Source organism: Sus scrofa, chromosome 4 (assembly GCF_054392235.1).
Source record: "Sus scrofa isolate SSC_HxYL_T2T_F1_AM1 chromosome 4, Sscrofa_HxYL_maternal_Yorkshire_Landrace_v2.0, whole genome shotgun sequence".
Lineage (NCBI taxonomy): Eukaryota > Metazoa > Chordata > Mammalia > Artiodactyla > Suidae > Sus > Sus scrofa.
This window is the reverse complement of record NC_139386.1, coordinates 96286299-96310778: the sequence shown is the minus strand read 5'-3', so window position 1 is coordinate 96310778 and position 24480 is coordinate 96286299. Positions and strand designations below refer to the sequence as shown.

Below are 24480 nucleotides of genomic sequence, written 5' to 3'. Positions count from 1 at the left end.
GGAAGAAAACAAAGACAGGTGAAAATGACAAAGCAAAACAGAAACGATCAGAATGGAAGGAGGGCGGAAACGAAGGCCTATAAAATCAAAATGTACTCACAATCCCCATCTTCCTCCTCTGTCTTCAAACATATATTTATTAAGTTATCCTTTAAACCAATATTTATGATGCACCTACTACGTGCCAGACAGAGTTGAATGTAGGAATGATTCATTAGTAAATTAGAGGGACAGAAATGTCTCCTCTCATAGCTTATGTCTTAGGGAGAGAAAAATCTGTCTTCATTTCAAATAATTTTTAGAAAATATTTAAAATTTTCCTGCTGACCTAGAAATAGAGGCTATTTCTTGAAGATATGGTTCTCTAGCCATGTTTGTGCATGCATACATGTATACTTCACACACACACACACACACACACACACACACACACACACACACACTTGGGAAATCAGTGTTCAGGTACCAGAGTTTGACAGATAACCAAAATCAGGAGTGTGGGAAGAACTATGCAAAAATCATCTCCTGATTCAGGCACAAAGGGCTTCTACACATTTTTAATTAATCACAGCCCCATCTTCCCTGGGTCCACTTCTTTTGCAAAGTATAGTCTTCTTGAGGGCTGCCTTTACTTCACGGTTTCTCAGGCAGTATATGATAGGATTGAAAAGTGGGACAATGACAGTGTAGAGCACAGACACCACCTTGTTGGAATTGTAGGCATACATAAGCTTGGGGCGGGCGTAGGTGAAAAGAGTTGTGGAGTAGAACAGAATTACAACTGTCAGGTGAGAGGCACAGGTAGAAAATGCCTTTTGGCGTCCCTGAGCAGAAGGGATCCTGAGGATGGTGGTAAGAATGGTGGCATAAGATGCCACCACTACACAAAGGGGAACAGCAATAACCATGAGGGCCAAGAAAAAATCCACTAGCTCAGCCTGTGAGGAGTCCTCACAGGAGACATTGAGGAGTGGAGAAATATCACAAAAGTAGTGATTGATACGAGGTGTGCCACAGTAGTGGAGTCGGGCAATGAAGAGCATCTTAATCATGGCAGTCATGAGTCCACAGAACCAGCATCCTGCAGCCAGTGTACCACAAAGCTGGTTGGTCATGATGACTGTGTACCTTAGTGGATAACAAATGGCTACATAGCGGTCAAAGGCCATAACAGCAAGAAGGATGTACTCAGTGCAGACAAAGGTCACAAAGAAATAAAGTTGAGTCATGCAGCCATTGAAGGAAATGGTCTTGTCATGGCTTAGGAAGTCGACAAGCATTTTGGGACCGATGACTGTGACATACCACATTTCCAGGAAAGAGAGGTTGCTAAGAAAAAAGTACATGGGCTTGTGCAATTGTCCATCGCTGCGAATAGCTAAGATGATTAAAAAATTCTCTAGAAGTGTTAGCAGGTAGGTTGCCAAGAAAAGAAAGAAGAGGAGCATCTGGAAGCCTGGATGGGTTGGAAATCCCAAAAGAATGAAATGCGTCGTCACTGTACGGTTACCTACTTCCAGAACCTTGGTGATCACCTGTGGAGTGAGCACAGACAAAATCAGTTCTTTCCATGTCCCAAGCACCAGCTTATGGTAATTGACATTTATAGAGCCCATCCCCAGCAAACCTATCCCAATAGAAAATCTCCTGCCTTTATATCTTTACTGCCTTCCACATTATGATTAGAATCAAAACTTTTAAGCCAAAATATACTTTAGGGATATTATGTTTTAATTTTTTTAAAAAATTAAGCCAAGAAGTCATCCAAAGTCACACAGAAGAGAAATCGGAACCTCCTAACTCTCAGTTTTGTACTTTTTCAAAACATCACCTTTGGACATGGGAGGAGGGCCTCCATACCACCCTTTCACTATAATCAAGACATTTTCATCTACTGCATATGGAAAGAAAGTAGGAGACTCAGTTGTTCATTCTCCAGGTATAATTCATATGTTTCACGATTACACTTATCTACAAAATTGATAGAATCCTGTTTTTTGATCCATTTAACATGTTGTAAAGCTTGGAATGAAACAATATTTGAACACTCAGGATTCACTGCAAATTCAATATGAATATTCACCAGCTTCCCAGAGAACAAAATTGAATAAATAACTCAGAAGGCAATGTTTCAATTCATTGTACAGATTGCTTGATTACAAGTTTGAAGACAGTACGTTCAAAGCCAACTTTGTCTCACTCTAGCTAAATGAATACAGTACATAAGCTTTCAGAAGTTTAGTTCTTTTATGTAAGTTTATTACATCACATTTTGTGAGCATCTAATGAATTCTAGAGCTTAAGATCCAATGGATATTTGCTGTTATCTTTTCAGGATACACCACTATCCTCCCAATGACTAGCAAAAAATCGACAAAGATCTAAATGATGGAAATAAGAGCCACCATTAATGAGAAGGGAGGAGGGGACTCTGGGACTTTTTCAAAGATATTAGATTAGAGGACCAATAACTTGTTTGAAAGTAATATCAGACAAAATAAAATACCATCATACCTGTTGCCAGTAGGGGCCTTTCTGCATTCCTGATCAGTAATTCAGAAGACCTGTGGTCTCCTTCTAGGCTGAGCTGAGACTCATTCTAAAAACGACTGGATACTGAATGCCTTACCTTTTCCATTCTTTCTCTGTGTCCTACTCCTTGATTCCTCTCTTCTGCTTTTCTTCTGGGCCAGTCACTCTTATTCTCTATTTCTCAATAATCTTGCTTTTGTGGCACAAATATATGGGACAATTGAAAAGTCTAGTTTTTTTGCTTGTTTGTTTTTGTTTTTGTTTTGTTTTCTTCCTGAGGAAACAAATATGGAGTCAAAGAGTTGGAAAACAACTGCCTATCCCATCCCTTTCCCTCTTCCTACTTAGATCTCAGCCCTAGGATACCAAAGAAAGGCAAAATAGTCAACTTCTAATTATCCATGTATGGAGGGGGAAATATACACAGATAACAAGAAGGCAAACAATTTAAAATAGTGCAAAATCAACAATTTTGTCTTCTGTTCCCCTCCCCTGCCCAACACAATTAACACAAAACTTGGGCTTTCTCACAAGTCTAGGATTTACTAGGTGGTGGGACAGTGGAACTTATAAACAAGAGAAGGTCTATGAATCCCCCCTAGCTTTTCCCTCAGCCTGATTTCTTTTAATCTTTGAGTCTAAGAGTTCAACAAATTTGAACCCTATTTATGAATAGTTTAGACCCACTTTCATACTTGCTTTTTCTCACCACATCTCCATACTTTCAAAGGGACAAATGAATGAACACATTTCTAACCCCTGAGGGTTACTGTTTGGAAGGCACTTTGTTGATTCATAGTAATAGAATACCAGTCTTCAGAATTCTTTCGGCTCATTCCCTGGAAGTGTTTTTTATATTCCAGAAATGCATAGGCAGGGAATTATAATCAAAAGTCCTTTCTTCCTGGAACTCTTTCCAGTGCCCCTAGAATAATCCTAGATGAACTACACAGTTTTAAGAATGGTTCTAGAAATAAGGGGGTGCAATGTATCCTTAGGACTTTAGCAATAGATACTGTCATTCTCAGAGTAGGTATATTATACCTGAACCTGGAAATAAAAATAGCTCATTTAATTTTAACACTAAGGATTAGTAAATAAAGTAGATGATGTTGTCACAGCAACTTTGAATTCTTTTTTTTGTGGCTTTATTTTTTTGGGGGGGGGTCACACCCATGGCATACGGAAGTTCCCAGGCTAGGGGATGAATCCGCAGCTGCCAGCCTACACCACAGCTACAGCAATTCAGGATCTGAGCTGCATCTGTGGTAATGCTGGTAATGCTCCAGCTTGTGGTAATGCTGGATCCTTAACTCACTGAGCAAGGCCAGGGATGGAACCTACATCCTCATGGATACTAGTCAGGTTCTTAATCCACAGAGTCACCATGGGAACTCCAAAACTATACATTCTTTTATTCCGCCTCTGCTTCCTGCAGAAATATAAAAGTCCAAATGCAGCATCACCAGCTAAGTGAGGACAAGATCAAGGTACAAATAAATAAAAGGAAAAGAAGGGTGTAAACAGCATTATATCAAGAACATCTGACTGAGCGGTTTTATCACTAAAGTACTGAACTTAGCTTTGAGCTTTCTAGTGGTCAAGTAAAAGAAGGAAACAATTAGAAGTAGAGAATGATCACACTTGATCCTCAAAATTCTCTCTGTTTATAATATGCATAATGTTTCTACAGAGCATAAATATTAAAGAGATAGTTGTATTGATAAATGGGAAAAATAATGTACAAGGAGATAGTATGTTTTGCCAAAAGTCACATGCAATGTAAATATAATAAGGGGTCTAGTTTACAAATCTTCAAGACTAGATCATTTTAGTCACATCTAGTAGATGTGAAGACTGTTTACACAATAAATCTGGCAGATATATGAAGAAGGTAGCAAGGCTTACATAGTTAACTAACTTTCCTCCCACAGAAATTCTATAGCAAATGGATTCCTGAGGAGGATGTGCTGAGTATACGGCAGCATGTTCATAGGCAGGTGATACCTCACATTTTCATACCACTTTATATATCTGAAAGCACGTTATTTCATTTGATCATCAAAATCAGGGAGTGAGCTAGGACAAATGTCATAAGGCCCACTGGACCCAGAAATATTAAATGTCAAAGGTCCACACAACCAATTGCTTAATGACAGAATTGAAATAAAATATGCGTATTTGAAAAACTCCCCACTGCTTTTTCTGTATGAGTAGGCAGAGGATGACCTACGAAGTCAGTTATTTATTTTCTTCCTTCTTCAGAGCATAAAACTGTACTTTGTGAAAGGGATGTACTGCCAGATACGAAGGGGGAAGCTTTAAACTGTACCTTTAAAACAGTTTAAAATGCACCCTGTCTGAGGAATAAATTTTAGGGAGTGAAGGTTCCAAGTATCAGTATAAGAACCAAGAGCCAGGTGAAGTTTCAGCCCTTTGGACCTCAAATATAGTGCTAGCAGCCCTGTTCCTTGTAGCCCACACTCAGCTTCCATTATGGACTTTGCGTATAGAATAATAGTATTTTAAAATCTGTGGGATGTTATTCAACTTTCTCTTCCTTCCTTCCTTCCCTCCTTCTTTCCTTTCTTTCTTTTTTTTTTCACATAGGGGAAGTAAATCCTAGAGTGCCTAAGTGATTTTCCCAATATCAAACAACTATATATTGGCAGCGTAACCATTTAATGATAACATTTCAGTCCATGGCAAACTTTAATATTTGGTTATCTTACACATTCCATTTGATTTAATTCCTTCTATGGGCCAATAATCTAAGCATTAGAAAGATACTTCATCTTAAATTTAACTTGATTTGAACAGATTTCTAAAAGTTAGCATGAGTCTTACAATTGCAATGTTTTTCAAAATGTTATATTTTATAAACTTTCACAATTAATGATCTATTGTATTAATTACACATACACACACACATTACTAAAGAAGTAGAATGGTTATGTGCAACTCAAGAAGCACAGGATCTTAGAGCTGCAAGGAAACTGAGAGTTCAAATGATTTCAATTCTTGCTAATTTTGTGAACTTCCAGCACATAAAGTATTTACCCAACCTCTGTCTAAACCTCTCTAGGAAGAGAAAACAATATCTACAATATAGACATATTTTTTTAAAAAAGAAAACTTCTGATTGGGAGATACAGGGCTTTCTCCAATGGAACGTAATGCTGCCACATTTGTGGGTTCTGCCTGTTTTCTGGAGCTTCAAAGAATAAGTCTTATTTGCTTTGTGCAAAAATAGCTTTCACTCTCTGAAAAAAGATGTCAGCTCCATTAATCTCAAACCACCCTAACCCTACTAATCACCTCTGTCTCATGTCTTCATACCTTTGTTTAGATTAACCATTCAATTTTTTTTTTCTCTCATGTGGCTGTTATTCCCCCTTATGTCTGTGGTCATCCTCCTTGTATGATCCCAGCTTAATTGGGATATTTAGTGAGGAGCAATGGCAGGAAGCTGTGGATAATACACATGGGATTTAAGGATTACTTTCATTCTGAAAACAGTCCGTAGGAATAACGTTATCCCACTGAGCCTTCCATGAGAGGGGAGACTCTAGTTCTGATTTCATCAGCATGGTGATTATGATGGGGTTGGTAAGGGAACCAAGGCACTGTTGTTTGTGGAGAATAGATGCCTAAGACCAGAAGTGAGGCGCAGGGGAGAAAACTTACATGGTCAAAGTGCTCCCAGAAATGGAGGAATATAGAAGTTGCCATGCCAGCGGACATGCACGTGGAGGTTGGGCTGGCCAAACTGAGGATCCTAGAAATCTCCAGAGAAGGACACAGGTGGTGAGAGATGTGGCAGAATAATTATTTGTTCTCAACCTACTAACTCCTGTAGGGAGATGAGAAAAAAATACAGTTAGTTAGAGGTAGACATTCCAGTCTTGGACCCTTAATGGCAAGGCATTTTCTAAAAAGGATAAACACATCTTTACTCCTTTCAAATCAGTTTTTTAAAAGGATATGATTCTAGTCCACCCTCTTTTCCCAGTACCTCTTAGGAACAAATATGCTTCAGGTCTCTATGCGTTGTAGTTGCGAAGTTTGTAGCAGGACAGTGTAATTATCTGTCAAGGAGTAACTCCTTCTGCACCTCCTAGTCTCTATTAATTAGCTGATTTTGAAGACAGAAAAAAAATCTATGTCATATCCCTGGTCCCATGCATCATTTGTAACTCTCCAAAACCATGGCTTATGTTTTGAACTGATTTTATTTCCACCTAGGAAATTTCAGAAAATTGGCTTAAGTTTGATAGGTCTCACTTTGAACCTGGTTAATCTTTGCAGTTTATCTCAGCATCCCAAATTGAGGACAAATGTGATAATCTGATGAATTTTTTGAACATTCAGCACAGGGCAAAGGGAAGCTTACTTTCTCCCTCTTACAGCACTCTGAAGAGAAGAGAAAACTTCTTTATCCTCTAAGGGGTTGTAAGTCATCCAGGCTGCACCCCACTGTCACATTTACCAGCCTCTGCCTGTTTTTAACATAAAAACAGACATATGTACTTACATACCTATATTATAACCTCCTCTCCTCACGTGCATATTCAATAGCATACTCTCATAGACTAATTTTATTTTCTCTGTCACTTTCTCGCTTTCTGTCTCTTGAGTCAGGGCACGGATTCTGCACTATGCAAGGCATAGAGTTGGGCTGATATATTAAATTGGTGTATTTTAGGAGGGCAAACCACTGGGCAATTTTAGAGAAACAGTTTTTTTTCATCTAGAGTGGGTTCTTCAATAGAGTCTTAAAATGGTATGATAACCCAGTACCTCTGAATCCCTAACATCTTTCATATGGCTTAATACACATAGATGCTACAAAAATCCTTGTTGAATTGAAATTTATATATGCATTCATTTAGTTTATACCCCAACTTCACACTGCTGCACACTACTAATTATAGGCTAAAAGAAGACAAACTATTCATAAAAATCAATAAAATGAAAGCTCTAAAAACTCAATGATTTAAATTAAAATGGTTTTCATTTATTCCCTGCTTCCCTTTACATTAATAAATAATTAAAAGTTGGCCAAGTATGCCTTTTGGAAATATCTGATGTCTTTTTTCAACTCACTATTTTCTCAGAGACGTAACTTATAATTCTTTTCTCAGGTCCATTCAGGCATGGTCAGCTTGCATGGAGAAACGAGCAGAAAGCATTTAGACCAGGAAGAGGAAAGCAACCTCCTTCAGCCTAGAGAGTTACTGACAAGTCTGGCTGTGTCTCTGCACAGATGAAGAAGGTATAGCATGGCTCTATTTGTGCCTCTGCCTGACTCCAAGCTACTGAAAAAAAAACCCAAAACACAATTTTCTTCCACCCACAGAGGACCTCCCAGCAGCCACAGTCCTCAGAAAAGTATTTGGCCTTTCCAGGGCTCAAGGGAATCCTTTGGGAACACTAAAGGAAGAGCTGGTTAGTTAAGTGTAATCTCAAGGCCCAAGAGAGACCTTAGAGGACTTAAAGCACCCTGGCCTTCTCTTTAAGAGACTCTGGGGAAGAGGAATGTGAGGTGAAATGTGTGTATGTATGTATGTGTGTGTGTGTGTGTGTGTGTGTCCTCTTCTCTTTCTGGAGAACAATCTCACCAATAATAAGATCCTCTGGGGGAATATAATGCTACAAAACCAAGTCATTCAACGTAAAATAAAAATGGTATTCACCCCTTTTTACTTGGAGACTTAAGCACATGGGCACACACATATACGAACTGCAAATACACTGAGATACTAGAGACACAATATCTGTTCTGTACGCTAAGATCTTCATATATCAGCAACTCAGTAGATATGAAGAAATACTGCATTCGTACAAACTTGTGTTTTCCAAAAGAAATTAAACTGCATTTAATTTACTCATTATCTCTAAGTAATATACAATCAGAAACATATATAGGTATTCAAAAAGGTAGAAGATAGTAAGATGGTATAGAAAATACAGTGGGATGGAAATTGGACACTTACCTCTTTAGGTGTACAAGCTGTACATGGGTTACATTACCTGCACACTAGGGATGGTTCTCCTGAGAAGCAGACCCAGCACCAGAACAGACAGTGAACACACATAACAATAGGGATTCGATATGCCTTTCCTATGAGGGATGTTGACCAGTAGAGGAGCCTGTACTTTTCTGGAGTTGAGATAAATGAAGGCAGTGAAGATAAAATGACCTTCCCAAATGTATAACTAAGCTCTTTATTAAAATAACAGAATTCTCTTGTATATATATGTGTATAATATATATGATAATATATATATACAATTCAGCTATGTGTGTGTGTGTATATATATATATATATATAATATATATGTATTATTCAGCTATGAGAAAGGAGGATATCTCCTGCCATTTGCAACAACTTGGATGGACCTTGAGTATATTATACCAAGTTTGTCAGACAAAGACCAACATTAATGATACCATTTATATGTGTAAACTAAGAAAGCAAACAAACAAAAATGTTAACTCATAAAAAACAGAGAGTAAAATGTTGGTTACTAGGGCATGAGGATGTGGAGAAAAGACTGATGTTGTTTAAGAGTACAAACTTGTAAAGAGTAGTAAATAAGCCATAATGATCTAATACACAGTATAATAAATAAATGATAATAATATCAAACTATAATTACCTAATGTGATAAATATATACAAAGGCAATCATATTACAATACATAAATGTATCAAAGCAACACATTTTCCACCTTAAATTTATATAGTATCATGTCAAATATATTAAATTAAAAAACCAAAACCGTGAATTTTTATTGCTGCTAGTTAATTCTGTGATGTAAAGAAATTCTCGGACTTCTCTTCCTCATCTTTAAAAGGTGATACTAACCAAAACTTAGTAGTGAGTAGAAGTTTAATGTGCCTAGGTTTGGAACTTGGCTCTGCCCTGTCCTAGTCACATGACCTTGGGAAAGTTACTATTTGTCTCAGTGTTTTCAATTCGTAAAGTGGAGTAATAATAGAACCTCTCTTAGAATTACTGGGAACAGCACCTGCCACATAATGAATGGCATGATTTCATGCTATTGTTTGTGAATATTTGTATCATGCCTAGCAGACTGAAGCTGTTCAAAAAATTAACTAATTCCTGCTTCCTTTGAAATATGTTTGCATGGAAACATAAGAATTTGGGGCATTTGCTGAGTTATTTGAATGAAATAATGAAGCTGTTTCTATTTAAGTGAATCATAGACTAACTGGCTTCTTTAAGGATTGTCTCCTCTTTCCAGTCTTCATTTTTAACCTAGCAGTGGAGCCCACTGTATGCTATTTCTTAAGTAAAAGTTCTGTTCATTTAAGCAAAATTTAGTGGAAGATGGAAAGCTTTAGTATCTTAAAAAAAGATTTAACAAATCCATGTCCTAAGAGTTTGCAAAGGCAGAGGTTCTCTTCAACCCCATTTTTTCCTAGTATATGTCTGGCACTGAGTAGCTGCCTAAAAATAGGTTAGGGAATGAATGAATTGAGCAGAGTTCCATTTTACTTATAGGACATAATAAATGCATAATGTTAACATAGAAGAAATAGAGAAACAGGACAAGGACCTGATTGATTAAATACTATCATGGCAAGATTTATGGATAAAACTACAACTACTCTCAGAATTAAAAAAAAATCTTTGTAGCTACCATTATTTTGAAGTGATAAAAGAAAAATATATCTTTTGTTATAATTGTTTTTAGTCATTCCTTGGTACCAAAAAAAAAAAAAACATGTGGTTAGAATGCTGAATGCCTAAAGCAAAAATGGAATTTTAAATTTGCTTTTTATTGTTTCATGTTGCAAGAGAAAAGTTAAGAAACGATATTGAAAAAAATAGGTAGAAACTACAGCTTCAAAATGAGTGAGAAAAAATACAGAGCTCATATCGTGTAATGTGTCTGACTGGAGAAATATTCAGGATGAACATATATTAAGCTTTGGTAAAAAGAAATAGAGTAACTTTTAAATAAACAAATTAAAGTTTACTGGGGAAACATATTTTTCCTAATATTTTACAATAATTTCTGAAAATTGTATATTTTCTTTTTGTCTTTTTAGGGCCACACCCACAGCATGTGGAAGTTCCCACCTTGTGGTGGAATCAGAGCCGCATCTTCTGGCTTATGCCACAGCAGTTGCGTATGTGACCTACACCACAGCTCATGGCAACACTGGATCCTTAACCTACTGAGCGAGACCAGGGATCAAACCTGTGTCCTTATGATACTAGTCAGTTTTGTTACCGCTGAGCCATGATAGGAACTACAGAAAATTGTATATTTTCTATTTCCTCTTTTAAGTTATAAAAATTTGAGGCAGATGCAAGATTTTGTGCTTTCTATGCAACATTTTACCAATAAAAATCACATAATTTATGTATTATTTTAAAAAACAGGGGAGTTCCCGTCGTGGTGCAGTGGTTAATGAATCCCACTAAGAACCAATGAGGTTGCGGGTTCGATCCCTGCCCTTGCTCAATGGGTTAACGATCCGGCGTTGCCCTGAGCTGTGGTGTAGGTAGCAGACACGGCTCGGATCCCATCTTGCTGTGGCTCTGGCATAGGCTGGCAGCTACAGCTCCAATTAGACCCCTAGCCTGGGAACCTCCCATATGCCGCGGGAGCAGCCCAAGAAATGGCAAAAAGACAAAAAAATAAATAAATAACAGGAACATGCTCAGTCAATTGTGATGAACAGCACTGCCATTTTAAAAGAGATTAATGATTTTATTTAAAAAGCCATAGTTTACTTGACTGCTTCTTCCTTGTTCTCCTCTGTTACCTCTCTCTGATGAAAAGTTGGCTATATTGACTACACATTTATAACTTAAATAAAACAAAACAAAACAAAATACAGCGAAATAAAATAAAACTGACTAGGTGGTAGCCATTGTAATCACATATGTAATATCTGGGAAATAACCACCCTTCTTCTGGCTAATCTATAAATTACAACTTAAAATAGGTAGTACTTATTCCATTTGATAGAATGGCAAAATATGGGATTTTGTAAGAAGGGTGATGCTCTTTCTCTGGAAACATAGAAAAATAAGTTTCATAAAAATTTCACTTGAAAAGATCTGAAAACCTGAAACGAAAAATCATTTGAAAAATTCCAAAACAATGCAAAGAAAATTTAGATAAATATATCAAATATATTAGGCTGAATTTTTTTTAAAAAGAACAAATCACGGTAACTTTAACAAACGGAAGTTAATTTTTATTACTTAATTTAAAAATGAATGTAGGTATTTGCTCGTGTTGGCTGAAATTTTCATACTATCAAACACCCATAATTTTTGATTATTTCTGTACTATAGCCTCAGTATGCTGACCTTTCTTCCTTCCTCACATTTGTCACTTCACAGATAGCTGATAATGCTCTAGACATCATATGCAAGTTCAACAAAAGGAAAGAGGAAGCACCAGTGCCAGCTATATTTTCTCTTAAAATAAAAGCCTCTTTAGCAAAATTCTACCTACAGTTTATTGGAGAGTGAGATAAATGACTATTCCAAGCTACAAGAAATCTGATAAACAACTCCTGGCAAAGAGGTGCAGACTTATTGCTTGGGTTCAGATTATTTTCAGCTTGGGAAAAAAAAATCATCACAGTGAAACCATGTACAAGCCCCTGTGTCCTCATTTTTTGAAGTAAAAGCCTTTTCCTTAGCCTCCCAGGCTTCCTTTCAGTCTTAAAAGACTGACTGACAAGTTAATGATTAGGGAGATCCTGTCATGGCTCAGCGGTAATGAACCCAACTAGCATTCACGAGGATGTGGGTTTGATCCCTGGCCCCACTTAGTGGGTTAACGATCCTGCATTGCTGTGGCTGTGGCTGTGGCCGGCAGCAGCAGCTCTGATTCGACCCCTAACCTGGGAACTTCCATATGCTGTGGATGTGGCCCTAAAAATAAGAAACACACATACACAAAGTTCATGATTAGGAGATGTGAAGATGTAGAAGCAAAAAATAGCTGTGGGGCTGGGGAACTGTAACAATTTAGATCATGAATCTGACACATAGCAGAAGCACAAACCTCACAGTTCCCTGAAAGATATAGATGAAGTCTAACACATATTCCTATGCGGTATTAATAGGAAGAGACCCACTTGGTAAAAACTGCTGACTACAAGGACATAGACCTTAGATTGACTGGAACCAGAAAGTTGATGATACTAACTCCCATTTACCTCACCGCCTACCAATCAGAAGAATGCCCATGAGCTGATCACACCCTGCTTCTTTGACTATAAGATTCTTCACTACCCTCTCCAGGTGGAACACACAGTCTTGAGGGCACTAGCCCTCTGTGGCCCCCTCCACAGGCAAAGCAAGAAGGCTATTTTCTACTTCACCCAAAACTCTGTCTCCAAGATTCAATTCAGTGCCAGTGTACAGAGGCTGGGGTTCAGCAACAATAGCAAAGAAAAATAAACCATCTACACCAATCATTGCACTGTGGGAATTTCTCACACAACGGGAAAAACAAATCAGGAGGGCTATCATCTGACACTGGGGAAGAATGTGACATGACAAGAGTCCTACAAAGAGGATTTTATCGGTTGACATTATCTAGCTCTTCCTCTTTAAATTATGTAGGCAAATATGTAGAAGATGAGTATTGGTCCAAGATCTAAGGTCAAAATGAGGAGGAGAGGAATGTTCTAAAGTTTTTTATTATTTTTATTTTTTCTATTATAGCTGATTTACAATAGTCTATCAATTTCTGCTGTACAGCAAAGTTACACTGTCATATATATATTTGTATAAAATATATATATTAAATAGTAAAAAAATGCAAATATATATTCTTTTCTCACATTGACATTTTGTTTATGAGTATCAGTTCAATAGTATATTTTGTTCTTTCAAATATCCCATGTCTAAAGGAACATTGAATTCAGTTCTAATGTGCAGAAATTAGCTTGGAATCAGGATGTGAAATCTCCTTAAGCAGTTCAAGCAAGTTTCCTATATAAAGAGAACTTGGAAAAATGTCTGCCTATAATTCAGGCTTTGAATTTGAGGCATCCCACTCACTGCAGAGATAGCTGCATCCCACTTCTCATTCCCTCAATCTTGTCTCTTATTAAAGCATTTCTGTTCCTGTGGTCATTTGCCCCAGGTGCAAAATTGAAAATATTTGGCAGCTGGTATGATTCAGGCAGCAAGTAGTTAAAACAAAAGTTGACATAGTGCTGGAGAAGATTCTGAGGCCAATCTACGTAAAAGTGTTCTAATGCATTTGATATATTATCTAATCAACACACATTAGGTCAATGAGCTGTGTATCCCTCTTGGAGTCAAATAAGGGAGATGCAGATGACTATTTAGCCATATTAAATGATGAACACATGGCTGAATACCAGTGCTGCATTTTCCCTGTGCTTTGATTTGCAGTAGGTATAAGACTTGTAGAGGTAAGGAGTATGGGTTCAGCGACATGAGTTTTAGTTCTTTGGGATATAGTTGCACTTTTGAGATTCTCATAGAATTAGAATTTGAGAATTAAGATACTTTAAGGTATGAACAAAGCCTAAATCACTTTATTTTGACAAATGCACCAGCACGTCCCTTTTCTTTTATTGTCTTACTTGTAAAATAATAAGCTTGGTCTAGAGTAGAGAATCTCAAACTGGCTGTGAAAGAAGTGTTCTTAAGAAGTTGAAAATTATTCATGGCAGGGTTGCAAACTAGGCATACTCTATCAGATTTTCTGCAGATTTTCCTGGGAATAGGCATTTCAACAAATGCCCAGGAGATACTTATAGCTTGACCTTAGTTTAGAAACCCCTGTATAAGATCAATGATTAGTAAATTTTTGTTTGTATCGGGAGGTTCCCAGACACTATTTAGAGAAACTGTGTACTAGCTGATATTTTGTTTCCATTAAGTCTATGTTATTAATTCTTTGATATGTCACTCTTAAGATGATGTTTCATCTTTCCTGCCAGGCTGTATTGTACATCAGTCTGGGACATCCCTGGGATAGTGGCATTTTCCAAGCACAGTCTTCCTGAAGGCATCCTTTACCTCCTTGTTTCTTAGGCAGTAGATGGCTGGATTGAAGAATGGTACAATGACAGTATAGAGGACAGAGATGATCTTGTTGTGGTTGAAGGTGTACATGGCCCGGGGTCGTGCATAGGTAAAGAGAGTGGAGGAGTAGTAGATAACAACCACTACCAGATGAGAGGCACAAGTGGAGAAGGCTTTGTGGCGTCCTTGGGCAGTAGGAATCCTTAGGATGGCTGCAATTATGGCCACATATGATGAAACCACAACCAATAGGGGGAGTAGAATCATCACCAGGGCCAAGAGGAAGTCTACTAGTTCTGCTTGTTCCTTGTCAGAACAAGTGAGATTAAGTAGTGGAGAGATATCACAGAAAAAGTGGTTGATGATGTTGGGTCCACAGTAAGACAGTCTGGAAATGAAAAGAAGCTTCATCATGGAGCTGAAAAAGCCACTGCCCCAAGAGGAAGCAGCAAGGCGAGTGGCCATGCTGGAAGGCATGAGACTAGGATAACGGAGAGGTTCACAGATGGCCAAGTAGCGGTCATAGGCCATGACTGCTAACAGGACACATTCAGTACAGGCTAAGGCAATGAAGAAATAAAGTTGGGTCATGCAACCTACATAGGAGACTCTACGGTTCTGGGAAAGAAATGCTCCTAAGAGTCGAGGAACCGTGACATTGATATACCACAGCTCCAAAAAAGAGAGGTGGCCAAGGAAAAAGTACATTGGGCGATGAAGGCTTGCAGTGAGCCAGATGGTAGAAACAATGAATGCATTCTCCAGCAATGTCAACAAGTACATTGCAAGGAAGAGGGTAAAGAGGAGCAGCTGAAGGGGTGGAGAGGCAGCGAAGCCCACCAAAACAAACCCTTCTACGTGGTCTCCACTGAAATTCCTCATGATATCTGTCCACTTGATAACCTGAAAAAGTAACAAGAAGGGCAAGATGTTGAAAAACAAATGGACCAAATTGCTGACATCCCCAGATCACAACCTTCTGAAGATGCTCAGTGGTACCTTATCAACTATTATTACATCATTTCTTCCCTCCCTTTGCTGTGTCATCTCCCACTTCAAAGGAAAAGCTCTCAGACTTGAGCATTATATTCAGTAACTTAGCAATTATAACTAGTGGGTATTTGATAAATATTTGCTGGGTGGTTTCAAAACACGTCAATATTTCAATTTTCTGTTTTCCTATCTATGACATGTTTTTCTCTCACTTTTCACAAACTCCTAACCTTTATAGAATCTTTACTCAGTATTTGTTGAATAAATGGATAAAAGGAGTGCTAACAAGCTGGATCCTGAGGCCTCATCTTCAAGGGAATTTGAACTAAAAGGAGTTAGTAGTTCAAAGACATTACTTGAGCTATAGTGCAAGGCAGCGTAGGAAGAGGAGTTTGACTTGGGAAGCATTTATTCACAGCTGGATAAAGGATTCAGAATTCTCCAAAAAGAAGTAAATTTTTCATTCATTTTACAAGTACTTTTTGAGTACATTTCTATGCTAGATTAGATTGTCTCATTTCCAGGGCTGGTGGGGCAGGTTGAAAAATGGACCACAAAAAGCTGTCCATGTCCTAATTCCTGGAACTTGTAAATAGCACATCTATGACAAAGTCTTTATAGATGGAATTACCTGTAAGGATATTGAGATGGGAGACGATCCTGGATTATACAGGTGGACAGCAAATGCAATTTCAAGGGTCCTTATAACAGAAGCAGAGGGAAATTTGAAATAGGCACATAGAGGAAAAGGCAATGTGAAGATGGAACAAAGAGAGCTTTGAAGATACCAGATGGAGACTGGATTGACGTGACCATAAACCAAAGGATGCCAGCAGTCACTAGAGGCTAAAGGGAGCAGAAAATTTTTCTCCCTTAGTGCCTCTGGGGGAAATGTGGCCTTGTCAATACTTTGATATTGACTTCAGACTTCTGACCTCCAGAGCTATAAGAGAATAAATCTCTCCTGTTTCAAGTCAGAAAATTTATAGTAATCTGTTACATCATTCACAGAAAACTGATGTCACTGGTTAGGCATTAAAGTAGAAGAGGCAATCTTCCCTTTGTGCATTTCCAGACTTCTACCAATATTGACAGTGGCCTGGCATCTCCAGAGGGCATCCATAAAAATTATGAATTTCACCTGAGATTGGATCACATGTTAGAGATCATCAAGAATTTTCATTTTTGGTGGAACTTAAACACTTGTCTTCATACTTTTTTTCCTTTCAGCAACTTAAAAATCACATCCAGCTTGCATATTTTAAACTTGGCATCTATTTTATCATACATTTAAGTAGTTGTAAGGCATCTAATTTCCACTGCACTGTAAGTATTGATATCTTGAATGAAACTATTATGTCACTCCTTTATATGTTCGGTGAAATCTAAATATTGGTGCTCTGATACCCATTAATGCCTATTATAAAAATTACTTGATACATGTGTCTTTGTTTTTTTTAATTTAATTTTATTTTTTTGATTTTTAGGGTCTTACCCTTGCATATGGAGGTTCCCAGGCTAGGGGTCTAATCAGAGCTATAGCCACCGGCCTAGGCCAGAGCCACAGCAACGCGGGATCTGAGCTGTGTCTGCAATCTACACCACAGCTCACAGCAACGCTGGATCCTTAACCCACTGAGCAAGGCCAGGGATCAAACCTGCAACCTCACGGTTCCTAGTCGGATTCATTAACCACTGTGCCATGACGGGAACTCCACATGTGTCTTTAAAAACAAAAAATTTACATTATTTTTCTTATTGAACTCATAATTCATGGTACTGTAATATATTTTTACAATTGAAAGCCTTTTATTGATCCCTCTGTTATCTACTTCCTTACATTTTTTGTTTCCTGTACACTTGAAGCTATAAAAAATATTTTCTTCTAGAAATTATTATATAATTAACATACATTTCACCAAAGCAATAAAAATATATAATAAATATTAAAATTACATTAGAAAACATTAACAATTTATTGGAATGCTATTTTAAAATAATGTAGATTATACCTTTTTTGCAATTCTTGTGTTCATTCATAATGACTACTTATTACCATGACGAGAATTTCAGCATCAATTCCATTCTTTTCATTTTGGAGATATAAACACTGAGGAAACTAGTTCACATAAATAAATGACATTGATATGCCATATCTTGGGGAATGGAATTTGTTTTGTTCTAGTAATAACACTAAATCACTTGAACTTTCTATTAGTTATGTGCCAGAAATTACATAGTGATCTATCATCAAAATTATTTTTATTGATCTATTAGCTGACAACTCAATTAGTTTCCATTTCAATTGTGTTGAAAGAAACCAATTGGAAACCAGTGACTTGCAAAAGGATTTGTACCCAGTTATTAGTCATTCACTTTCTCAGCACTGACCCTGGCAGTGGCACTAACTTATACTCTGTGTTGCTTCTATACAGTGAAACTCAGTTATGCCTTTCCTTGCAGGGGAAAAAAAGTTTTGAGAAGGGTAGTGGGAAAGGAGAAAAAATACTTTCTCAAGAAGATCAATTTTAAAAAGAGTTGATAAAGGAGTTGAAGAACAAGGAATGATTCTTTTGGAACTATTAATACCTGGCTCTTGGAAAGCCTTTTGCACCTTCCAGTGCACCATGACCTCAGTTTAGAAAACTGACTTAATATGTCAGATACATTTTCAAGAGGGGTTTGAAGAGGAGGTATGGGCAGTAAAGTTGTGGGCAGGATAGGAAGGAAGCACCGCGCCTCTTGAGGCTAGGTAATAATACAGTATGAGAAAAATTCAAAAATGGTGGCTAGAAACTCCCAAGAGCCATGATAAGGGAATTTGGACACTGAGGTAGACTGTGCAATGGCAAAGTCTAGAGAGGGACCTATCTTTATCTTGCTAGTCTCCATGTACAGAGCAGTGTCTGGAACAGAGTGAACACTCAGAAAATATTAGTGGAATGAGTCTGTCTTGATTTGTATAATCTTGAATAATTTACTTAACACACATACATATTTTGTAAATTACACAGACTGAATACAGACTAGAGTTCTTTCTAGTTCCAGCACTGCATGAAATTTGGTTGAAAGGCCAGCTTGGCCCAGGATCAAGTCTAGGAGGGAAAGGGGAGAGAAGATGTCAAAACATACGAGAGCGGTAAGCACCCTGCGGAACTCATTGTTTGGTTTGCAAATTTTTTTGAACCCTATCTTGCTCTGCAGCCTACAGTGGCTCCAACAGTATGCTGATTCAAACACAAGCCTATAAGAAGGTCCCTTGTCCCAGACTTACTCATGACCCTACTCCTGCCCACTCTTTGTTATTACTTTATATCATCATGTTCTTAGCTTTTGAGCTCAGTTATTGAAAAGAGAATACTGTTTGCTATTCAGGCTGGAGTGTCATTGTCAAGGACTTTCCTCCCCAGTCAGAGCAACTCTGGCTCCTAATCCCTGCAAGATGCTGTCTCTCCCCATTTTCTACACCCTGCTCCATTTACCTTCCTTCCTTACACTACTCAGATCCCTCAGATAGTTCTGAATATATCGGTCTACTCTGTGCATTTAACTCTTGTATTATTTGCTCCTTTTTTCTCCCTGTGTACTCTAACTCCTGGGCTATGTCTTTTCTTCCTTGTCAGTCCTAGAGCAACAGTCCTCTTCTACCAGCATTTCAAGATTTTTATGCTACCAGGGTAGTGTTCTACCATCAGAGCAGCACAGAGCGGATGAGCCTGAAGTTTCAACATTCACCCAGAGATAAGCTCTTTAAACACACCTTTTTCATTTGATAGCTTAAGTTCCAAAAAACAACTAATGAGGAAGATCTGGAGGATTTCTCCCCTTGTAACTTCCCTTTGGAACCAAGATCAGCTTTTTAACTATAGATCTTCTCAGAACTAAATTATATTGATGGTATTATAAAATTCGTCTTTTACTTGCTTTCAAATGCTCCTTTTCACTGTTACTCTTTCTTCCACATCTATCATCCATCACCCTTTTTTTTAACCCTCTAGTCACATCAGAGTTTTTTAAGACACCACTCTGTTTTCTAACTCTAGTCTTTTGCACATGATAAACATAATAAATATTAATTCTTCTGTGAAGCTTATGTTCTTTAGATCCCTCACATCTGCTGTTGTGACTAAGACTCTATTAACAATTCTATGGGAGTAATTATGTATTTACCTGGAATGTTCCTCCTCCATAGGAGAGATAAAAACTCACTCATTTCTCTGTCCTTATTAACTTAGCTGCTTTGCACATAATAGGTTACCAATAAATATTTATCAAATGAGTTAAAAATATATATATAAAGTAATGATTCAGGATTTGGGGGAGTTAGGAGTCCTTCACTTCAGGAGTAGAAGGCTGAACCTCTTTTTAAAATGTATCAAATTTGGATGCTGCTGCTTGTGGTGATAATATCTGTCCTTCCTACTTCATTAGGCTTTGTGACACCGAGACTATTTAGGTGAGAATGATTTGCCCAGAGTGTGAAAAAGCCTTAATATTTTAAAACACATTGGTCTATAGACTGAAACCCACACCTCTCCCCAACTGGATGGGAAGACTTGGATCAGATCAAATGTTTATTCATGTCAGCGTAATTGCCTTGATTTCTGCCCAACTTCTACCTCCCAGATATTACACAAATTAAGCTGAACAGTATATTGCCTGACTTCCAATGTCCATCTTCAAGAAGCCACACACACCTCTGTCTGGGAAGTGCCCTATACCTAGGCACATCCCATTTTCAGAGGAAATTCAATTTGCTTTGTTTTCCGTGAAGTCTACATTTGATCACCACAAATTGAATATTCATAGTTCCCTTAGCAGAGAATTTGGTGAGTCAAAATTGAGGGCATTTGTAAAAGAGCCAGCGTTCGAGGATATAACTTTAGAATCTGAAAGAAAATGACTATTTAAAGATTTTATGTATGTGCTCGAGCATGAATGTCGACATCATCATTCAAAGAACAAGAAACATTCTAAGAAATCTAAAAAACATCACAGGAAACGTTCCTGCTCTCGATCAGGGTCAGATTCAGATGATGATGACAGATATTCAAAGAAAAAAAGACAGAGATCAGAGTCTCGCTCTGCTTCAGAACATTCTTCTAGTGCTGAATCTGAGAGAAGTTATAAAAAATTAAAAAAAAAAAGAAGAAAAGCAAGAAGAGAAGGCATAAATCTGACTCTCCAGAATCAAATGCTGAATGAGAGAAGGATAAAAAAGAAAAAGACCGGGAAAGTGAAAAAGACAGAACTAGACAAAGATCAGAATCAAAACACAAATCACCTAAGAAAAAGACTGGAAAGGATTCTGGTAATTGGGACACTTCTGGCCGTGAACTGAGTGAAGGGGAACTAGAAAAGTGCAGAAGGACCCTTCCGTGGCAACTTGATGATGATCAATAAATTATACCAAATATGAAAAAAAAATTGAGGGCTATCTAGAATCATTATGATGACTCTCACAGTCTGCTTCCATGTTGCATGGACATAATAATGAAGAGAAGACATAAAATTGCTTACTTGATCCTCATAAGAGCCCAGTGAGTTTAAGCACCATTTTCTCAACAAATGACACCAAAAAATATGAGCAATTTTTTTTTCAGATGACATATCTAGGAAATTATGGATCTAGGGTAGTCAGATGATCTGATCACAGAGGTGTGGCAACAGGCTTAATTAATTATTACTGTATACATCCTCCATGGAAATAAGTAGATGGTCATGGGTATAGCTAGATGGACTCACTCATTCATGGCAAAATAAAAATTTTTTTCATTTTAGCTCATTTGTGCATGACAATCAAATTCGATCAGTAGTTCATTAAAATATCATTTGAATTTGGGCTGTATGGATATGCGCTGAATGTGCTAAGTATGGCTTTGGGTCTGGTCTAAGGGTTAGGGGGTGCTACTGGGTGTGCACACACAAGATTGGTGGCTGACCCTCCTACAATCGACTTCTGCTCTCTGGATGCCCCTTTCATACACAGTTTCTTGTTTTTTGCATCATGTTCACAATCTCTAGCACTTCATAATGTAGCTTAAAAATAATATTACATGGGTGAATATTTCAAATGTATTTCTCAGTTACCAAATCCATTGTCATAAACGTGGATATGAGTAAAAGAGGAGAGTCTCAGTATGAGATGTTTGGATCATGAATTTTTTTGAGATTTTAAGCTAATTGAACATCTGAAGAAATTCAAGAGATTTTCAGGGTTATGAAGGATCAGGAAACCAAAGGGAATGAATGAAGCATCTGAAAGTATCTAACCTGAGTAAGGAAAACATTTTCATAGAAATTCACCTAGCACTATGCTTGCCAGTCCTCTGCATTTACTCAAATATCCTGTCTTTGGATGATTATCAATAAACTAGTTACCTGTTTCTTCTGGGACGGTGTGGTGAGTCCCAGCCACTCCTCAAAAACGCTGATGTTTCTTGCTGTTTTCTGAGTAATCCATGGCATGACAGGAAAGAGGTTTAGCAGGTGGGACCCTTAAGTAAGCAGGAACAGTGTTAGCCAGCCCTTATCACCTCATCATTAGGACATAGCCCCTTAGGACACATTGTCATGGTGACCTACCTCTCTCCAAGACTGTGTCCAAGTCACCTCAGGGATCATTTATTCTAGGGCATACATGATACAATGAAAGAACAAAGTCTGGAGGGACATAGTCTTAGAGGAAAGAAGAAGAAATTCCCTGAGTTCATTGTTGGAGTCTTCTGCAGATCTCATTTTCAGAGGTGCTAAGGAGACTATTTGTCTGCACATTAGATAGATATAAAGATAATTCGAGTCTAAGATTCTGTTAAGGAAATAAAAAATAAAGCAAGAGAATTATGGACAAATTCATTCTGGCAGGCTCTTTAGACTATTAAATGTTGTTGAGAAAAATATTACTTGTCAAACTCTCTCCACCTTTGCATTTATATCACTTGCCTGTCTGTGTGAGGAAGAGATTCTTTATATCCTATCTGTACTGGTACAGGCTTCAGTGAGGAAGCATTCTTTCTTGTTTGCCTCCCTTTACATCTTTTTGTGACTAGATCTGGACTCGGAGCGCATGCAGGGAAGACCTCAGGATAACTGGATGAGGACAAGCAAAGAGTAATTTAAGATTCCTGATTCCTGGTGCAAACCTGAATCTGTTTTTTAAAACAATGTGGTTTTTTTTTTTTTTTTTTGCTTCTCTCATAAAACCGGTGTCCTGGCTGCATTGTTATTCATGTACCGTTAACCCCTTTGTTTCTTAGTCTACTAGAATTGTCACAAATGGAGTAGATTATCTCCTGGAGTATGTGTTAATCTCCTTATCACTGAAATTGTTCAAGCAGAGGCCCAAGATATCCTGTTTAGGATACAATATTGGGAAGGGAGCATACTGCAATAATAGTATTTTCAATCCTCTTTGTAATAAAATTTGTTGTTATTGCAACCTAATAGTGTTAGACTCAATAAATGGTCTTCAGAATATGTTAGATGATGCTATAAGGAGTAGGAGAATATCAGTTATCTCTGAGTTTTTTTTCAGCCTGAGGAGGCTTTCTCTTGGAAAACCCTGGAAGTGGAATAGTATGAGAAAAACAGTGATGAGTTGAATTTTGACATACTGAGCTCAAATAAGAGTCTGAGACAAGCATCTATAAGTTTGAAATGTTGGCCTGAATTTTCTGCCAGTTTTTAGACAATAACTTTGAGGTAGTAAAAAATTAGTAAATATAAAAGGAGCAGATTTGATAGATTTAATCAGAGGAACAGAGTCTAAATATATATATATATATATAAAAAAAAAGACTAGTTGAACAAGAGCTTTAGAAATAACCACTGAGGAGTTCCCGTCGTGGCGCAGTGGTTAACAAATCCGACTAGGAACCATGAGGTTGCAGGTTCGATCCCTGGCCTTGCTCAGTGGGTTAAGGATCTGGCGTTGCCGTGAGCTGTGGTGTAGGTTGCAGACGTGGTTCGGATCCCGTGTTTCTGTGGCTCTGGCGTAGACCGGTGGCTATACCCCTAGCCTGGGAACCTCCATATGCCGCGGGAGTGGCCCTATAAAAGGCAAAAAGACAAAAAAAAAAAAAAGAAAAAAGAAAAGAAATAACCACTGATGAGCCACGAAGGGAAAAAATCAAAAATTGACCAGGAAAAGAATCGCAAAAGTACAGTTTTCTGGAGGAGAAGGCACTAGATATTTTCAGAAAGGAGAAGGTGAGGAGAAATAAGAGAAAATACTTTGGTAATGAAATGAGTCAGAAGAAGATGCTTTTATAATTTTTCCTACAGATGCAGAAGAAATGTTTATGTACACAATTGCCATTTATTGAGAACTTATATAGTGGACACTGTGTAAATAATTTTATAAATTCTTAATTATCTTAACAATACAATGTAGCTGCCATCTCAACTATCAAGACCCCAAAATTAAAGTGGCTTAGGGAGTTCCCATAGTGTCTCAGTTGGGTAATGGACCCAACTACTATCCATGAAGATGCAGGTTTGGTCCCTGGCCTTGCTCAGTGGATTAAGGATCCAGCTGTGGTCACAGACACAGCTTGGATCCCATGTTCCTGTGGCTGTGGCATAGGCTGGAAGCTTCAGCTTCAGTTCAACCCCTATCTCAGGAACTTCTGTATGCCACAGGTGCAGCCCTAAAAAGCAATAATAAAAATAAAATAAAGTGACTTAAATGAGACAGAGATTAATTCTCTCTCATATGATACTACAATGATAAGCAGTCCATGATAGGCAGGGCTGGCAAGACAGCTTAAATTAACAAAATTGTATGAGCCATGGGTGATTGGATGGTTCTGCCATCCTCAAGATAACTCTTTCATTGCAGAGTCCAAAGAACTGGTTCTTCATTCCCAGCCATCTGGAAATCAGAGAG

General features: G+C 37.8%; 2 protein-coding genes across 2 annotated transcripts; both read right to left on the bottom strand.

Annotated features, from left to right (window-relative positions):
- Positions 1 to 557: 557 nt before the first annotated feature.
- On the bottom strand, positions 558 to 1616 carry OR6Y1 (olfactory receptor family 6 subfamily Y member 1). The gene has a single exon (XM_021090814.1). It carries the CDS (start codon positions 1614 to 1616, stop codon positions 558 to 560), a length of 1059 nt encoding a protein of 352 aa, XP_020946473.1.
- A 12912-nt stretch (positions 1617 to 14528) lies between these two features.
- On the bottom strand, positions 14529 to 15482 carry OR6P1 (olfactory receptor family 6 subfamily P member 1). Its single transcript, XM_003355118.3, has one exon. It carries the CDS (start codon positions 15480 to 15482, stop codon positions 14529 to 14531), a length of 954 nt encoding a protein of 317 aa, XP_003355166.1.
- Positions 15483 to 24480: the final 8998 nt, after the last annotated feature.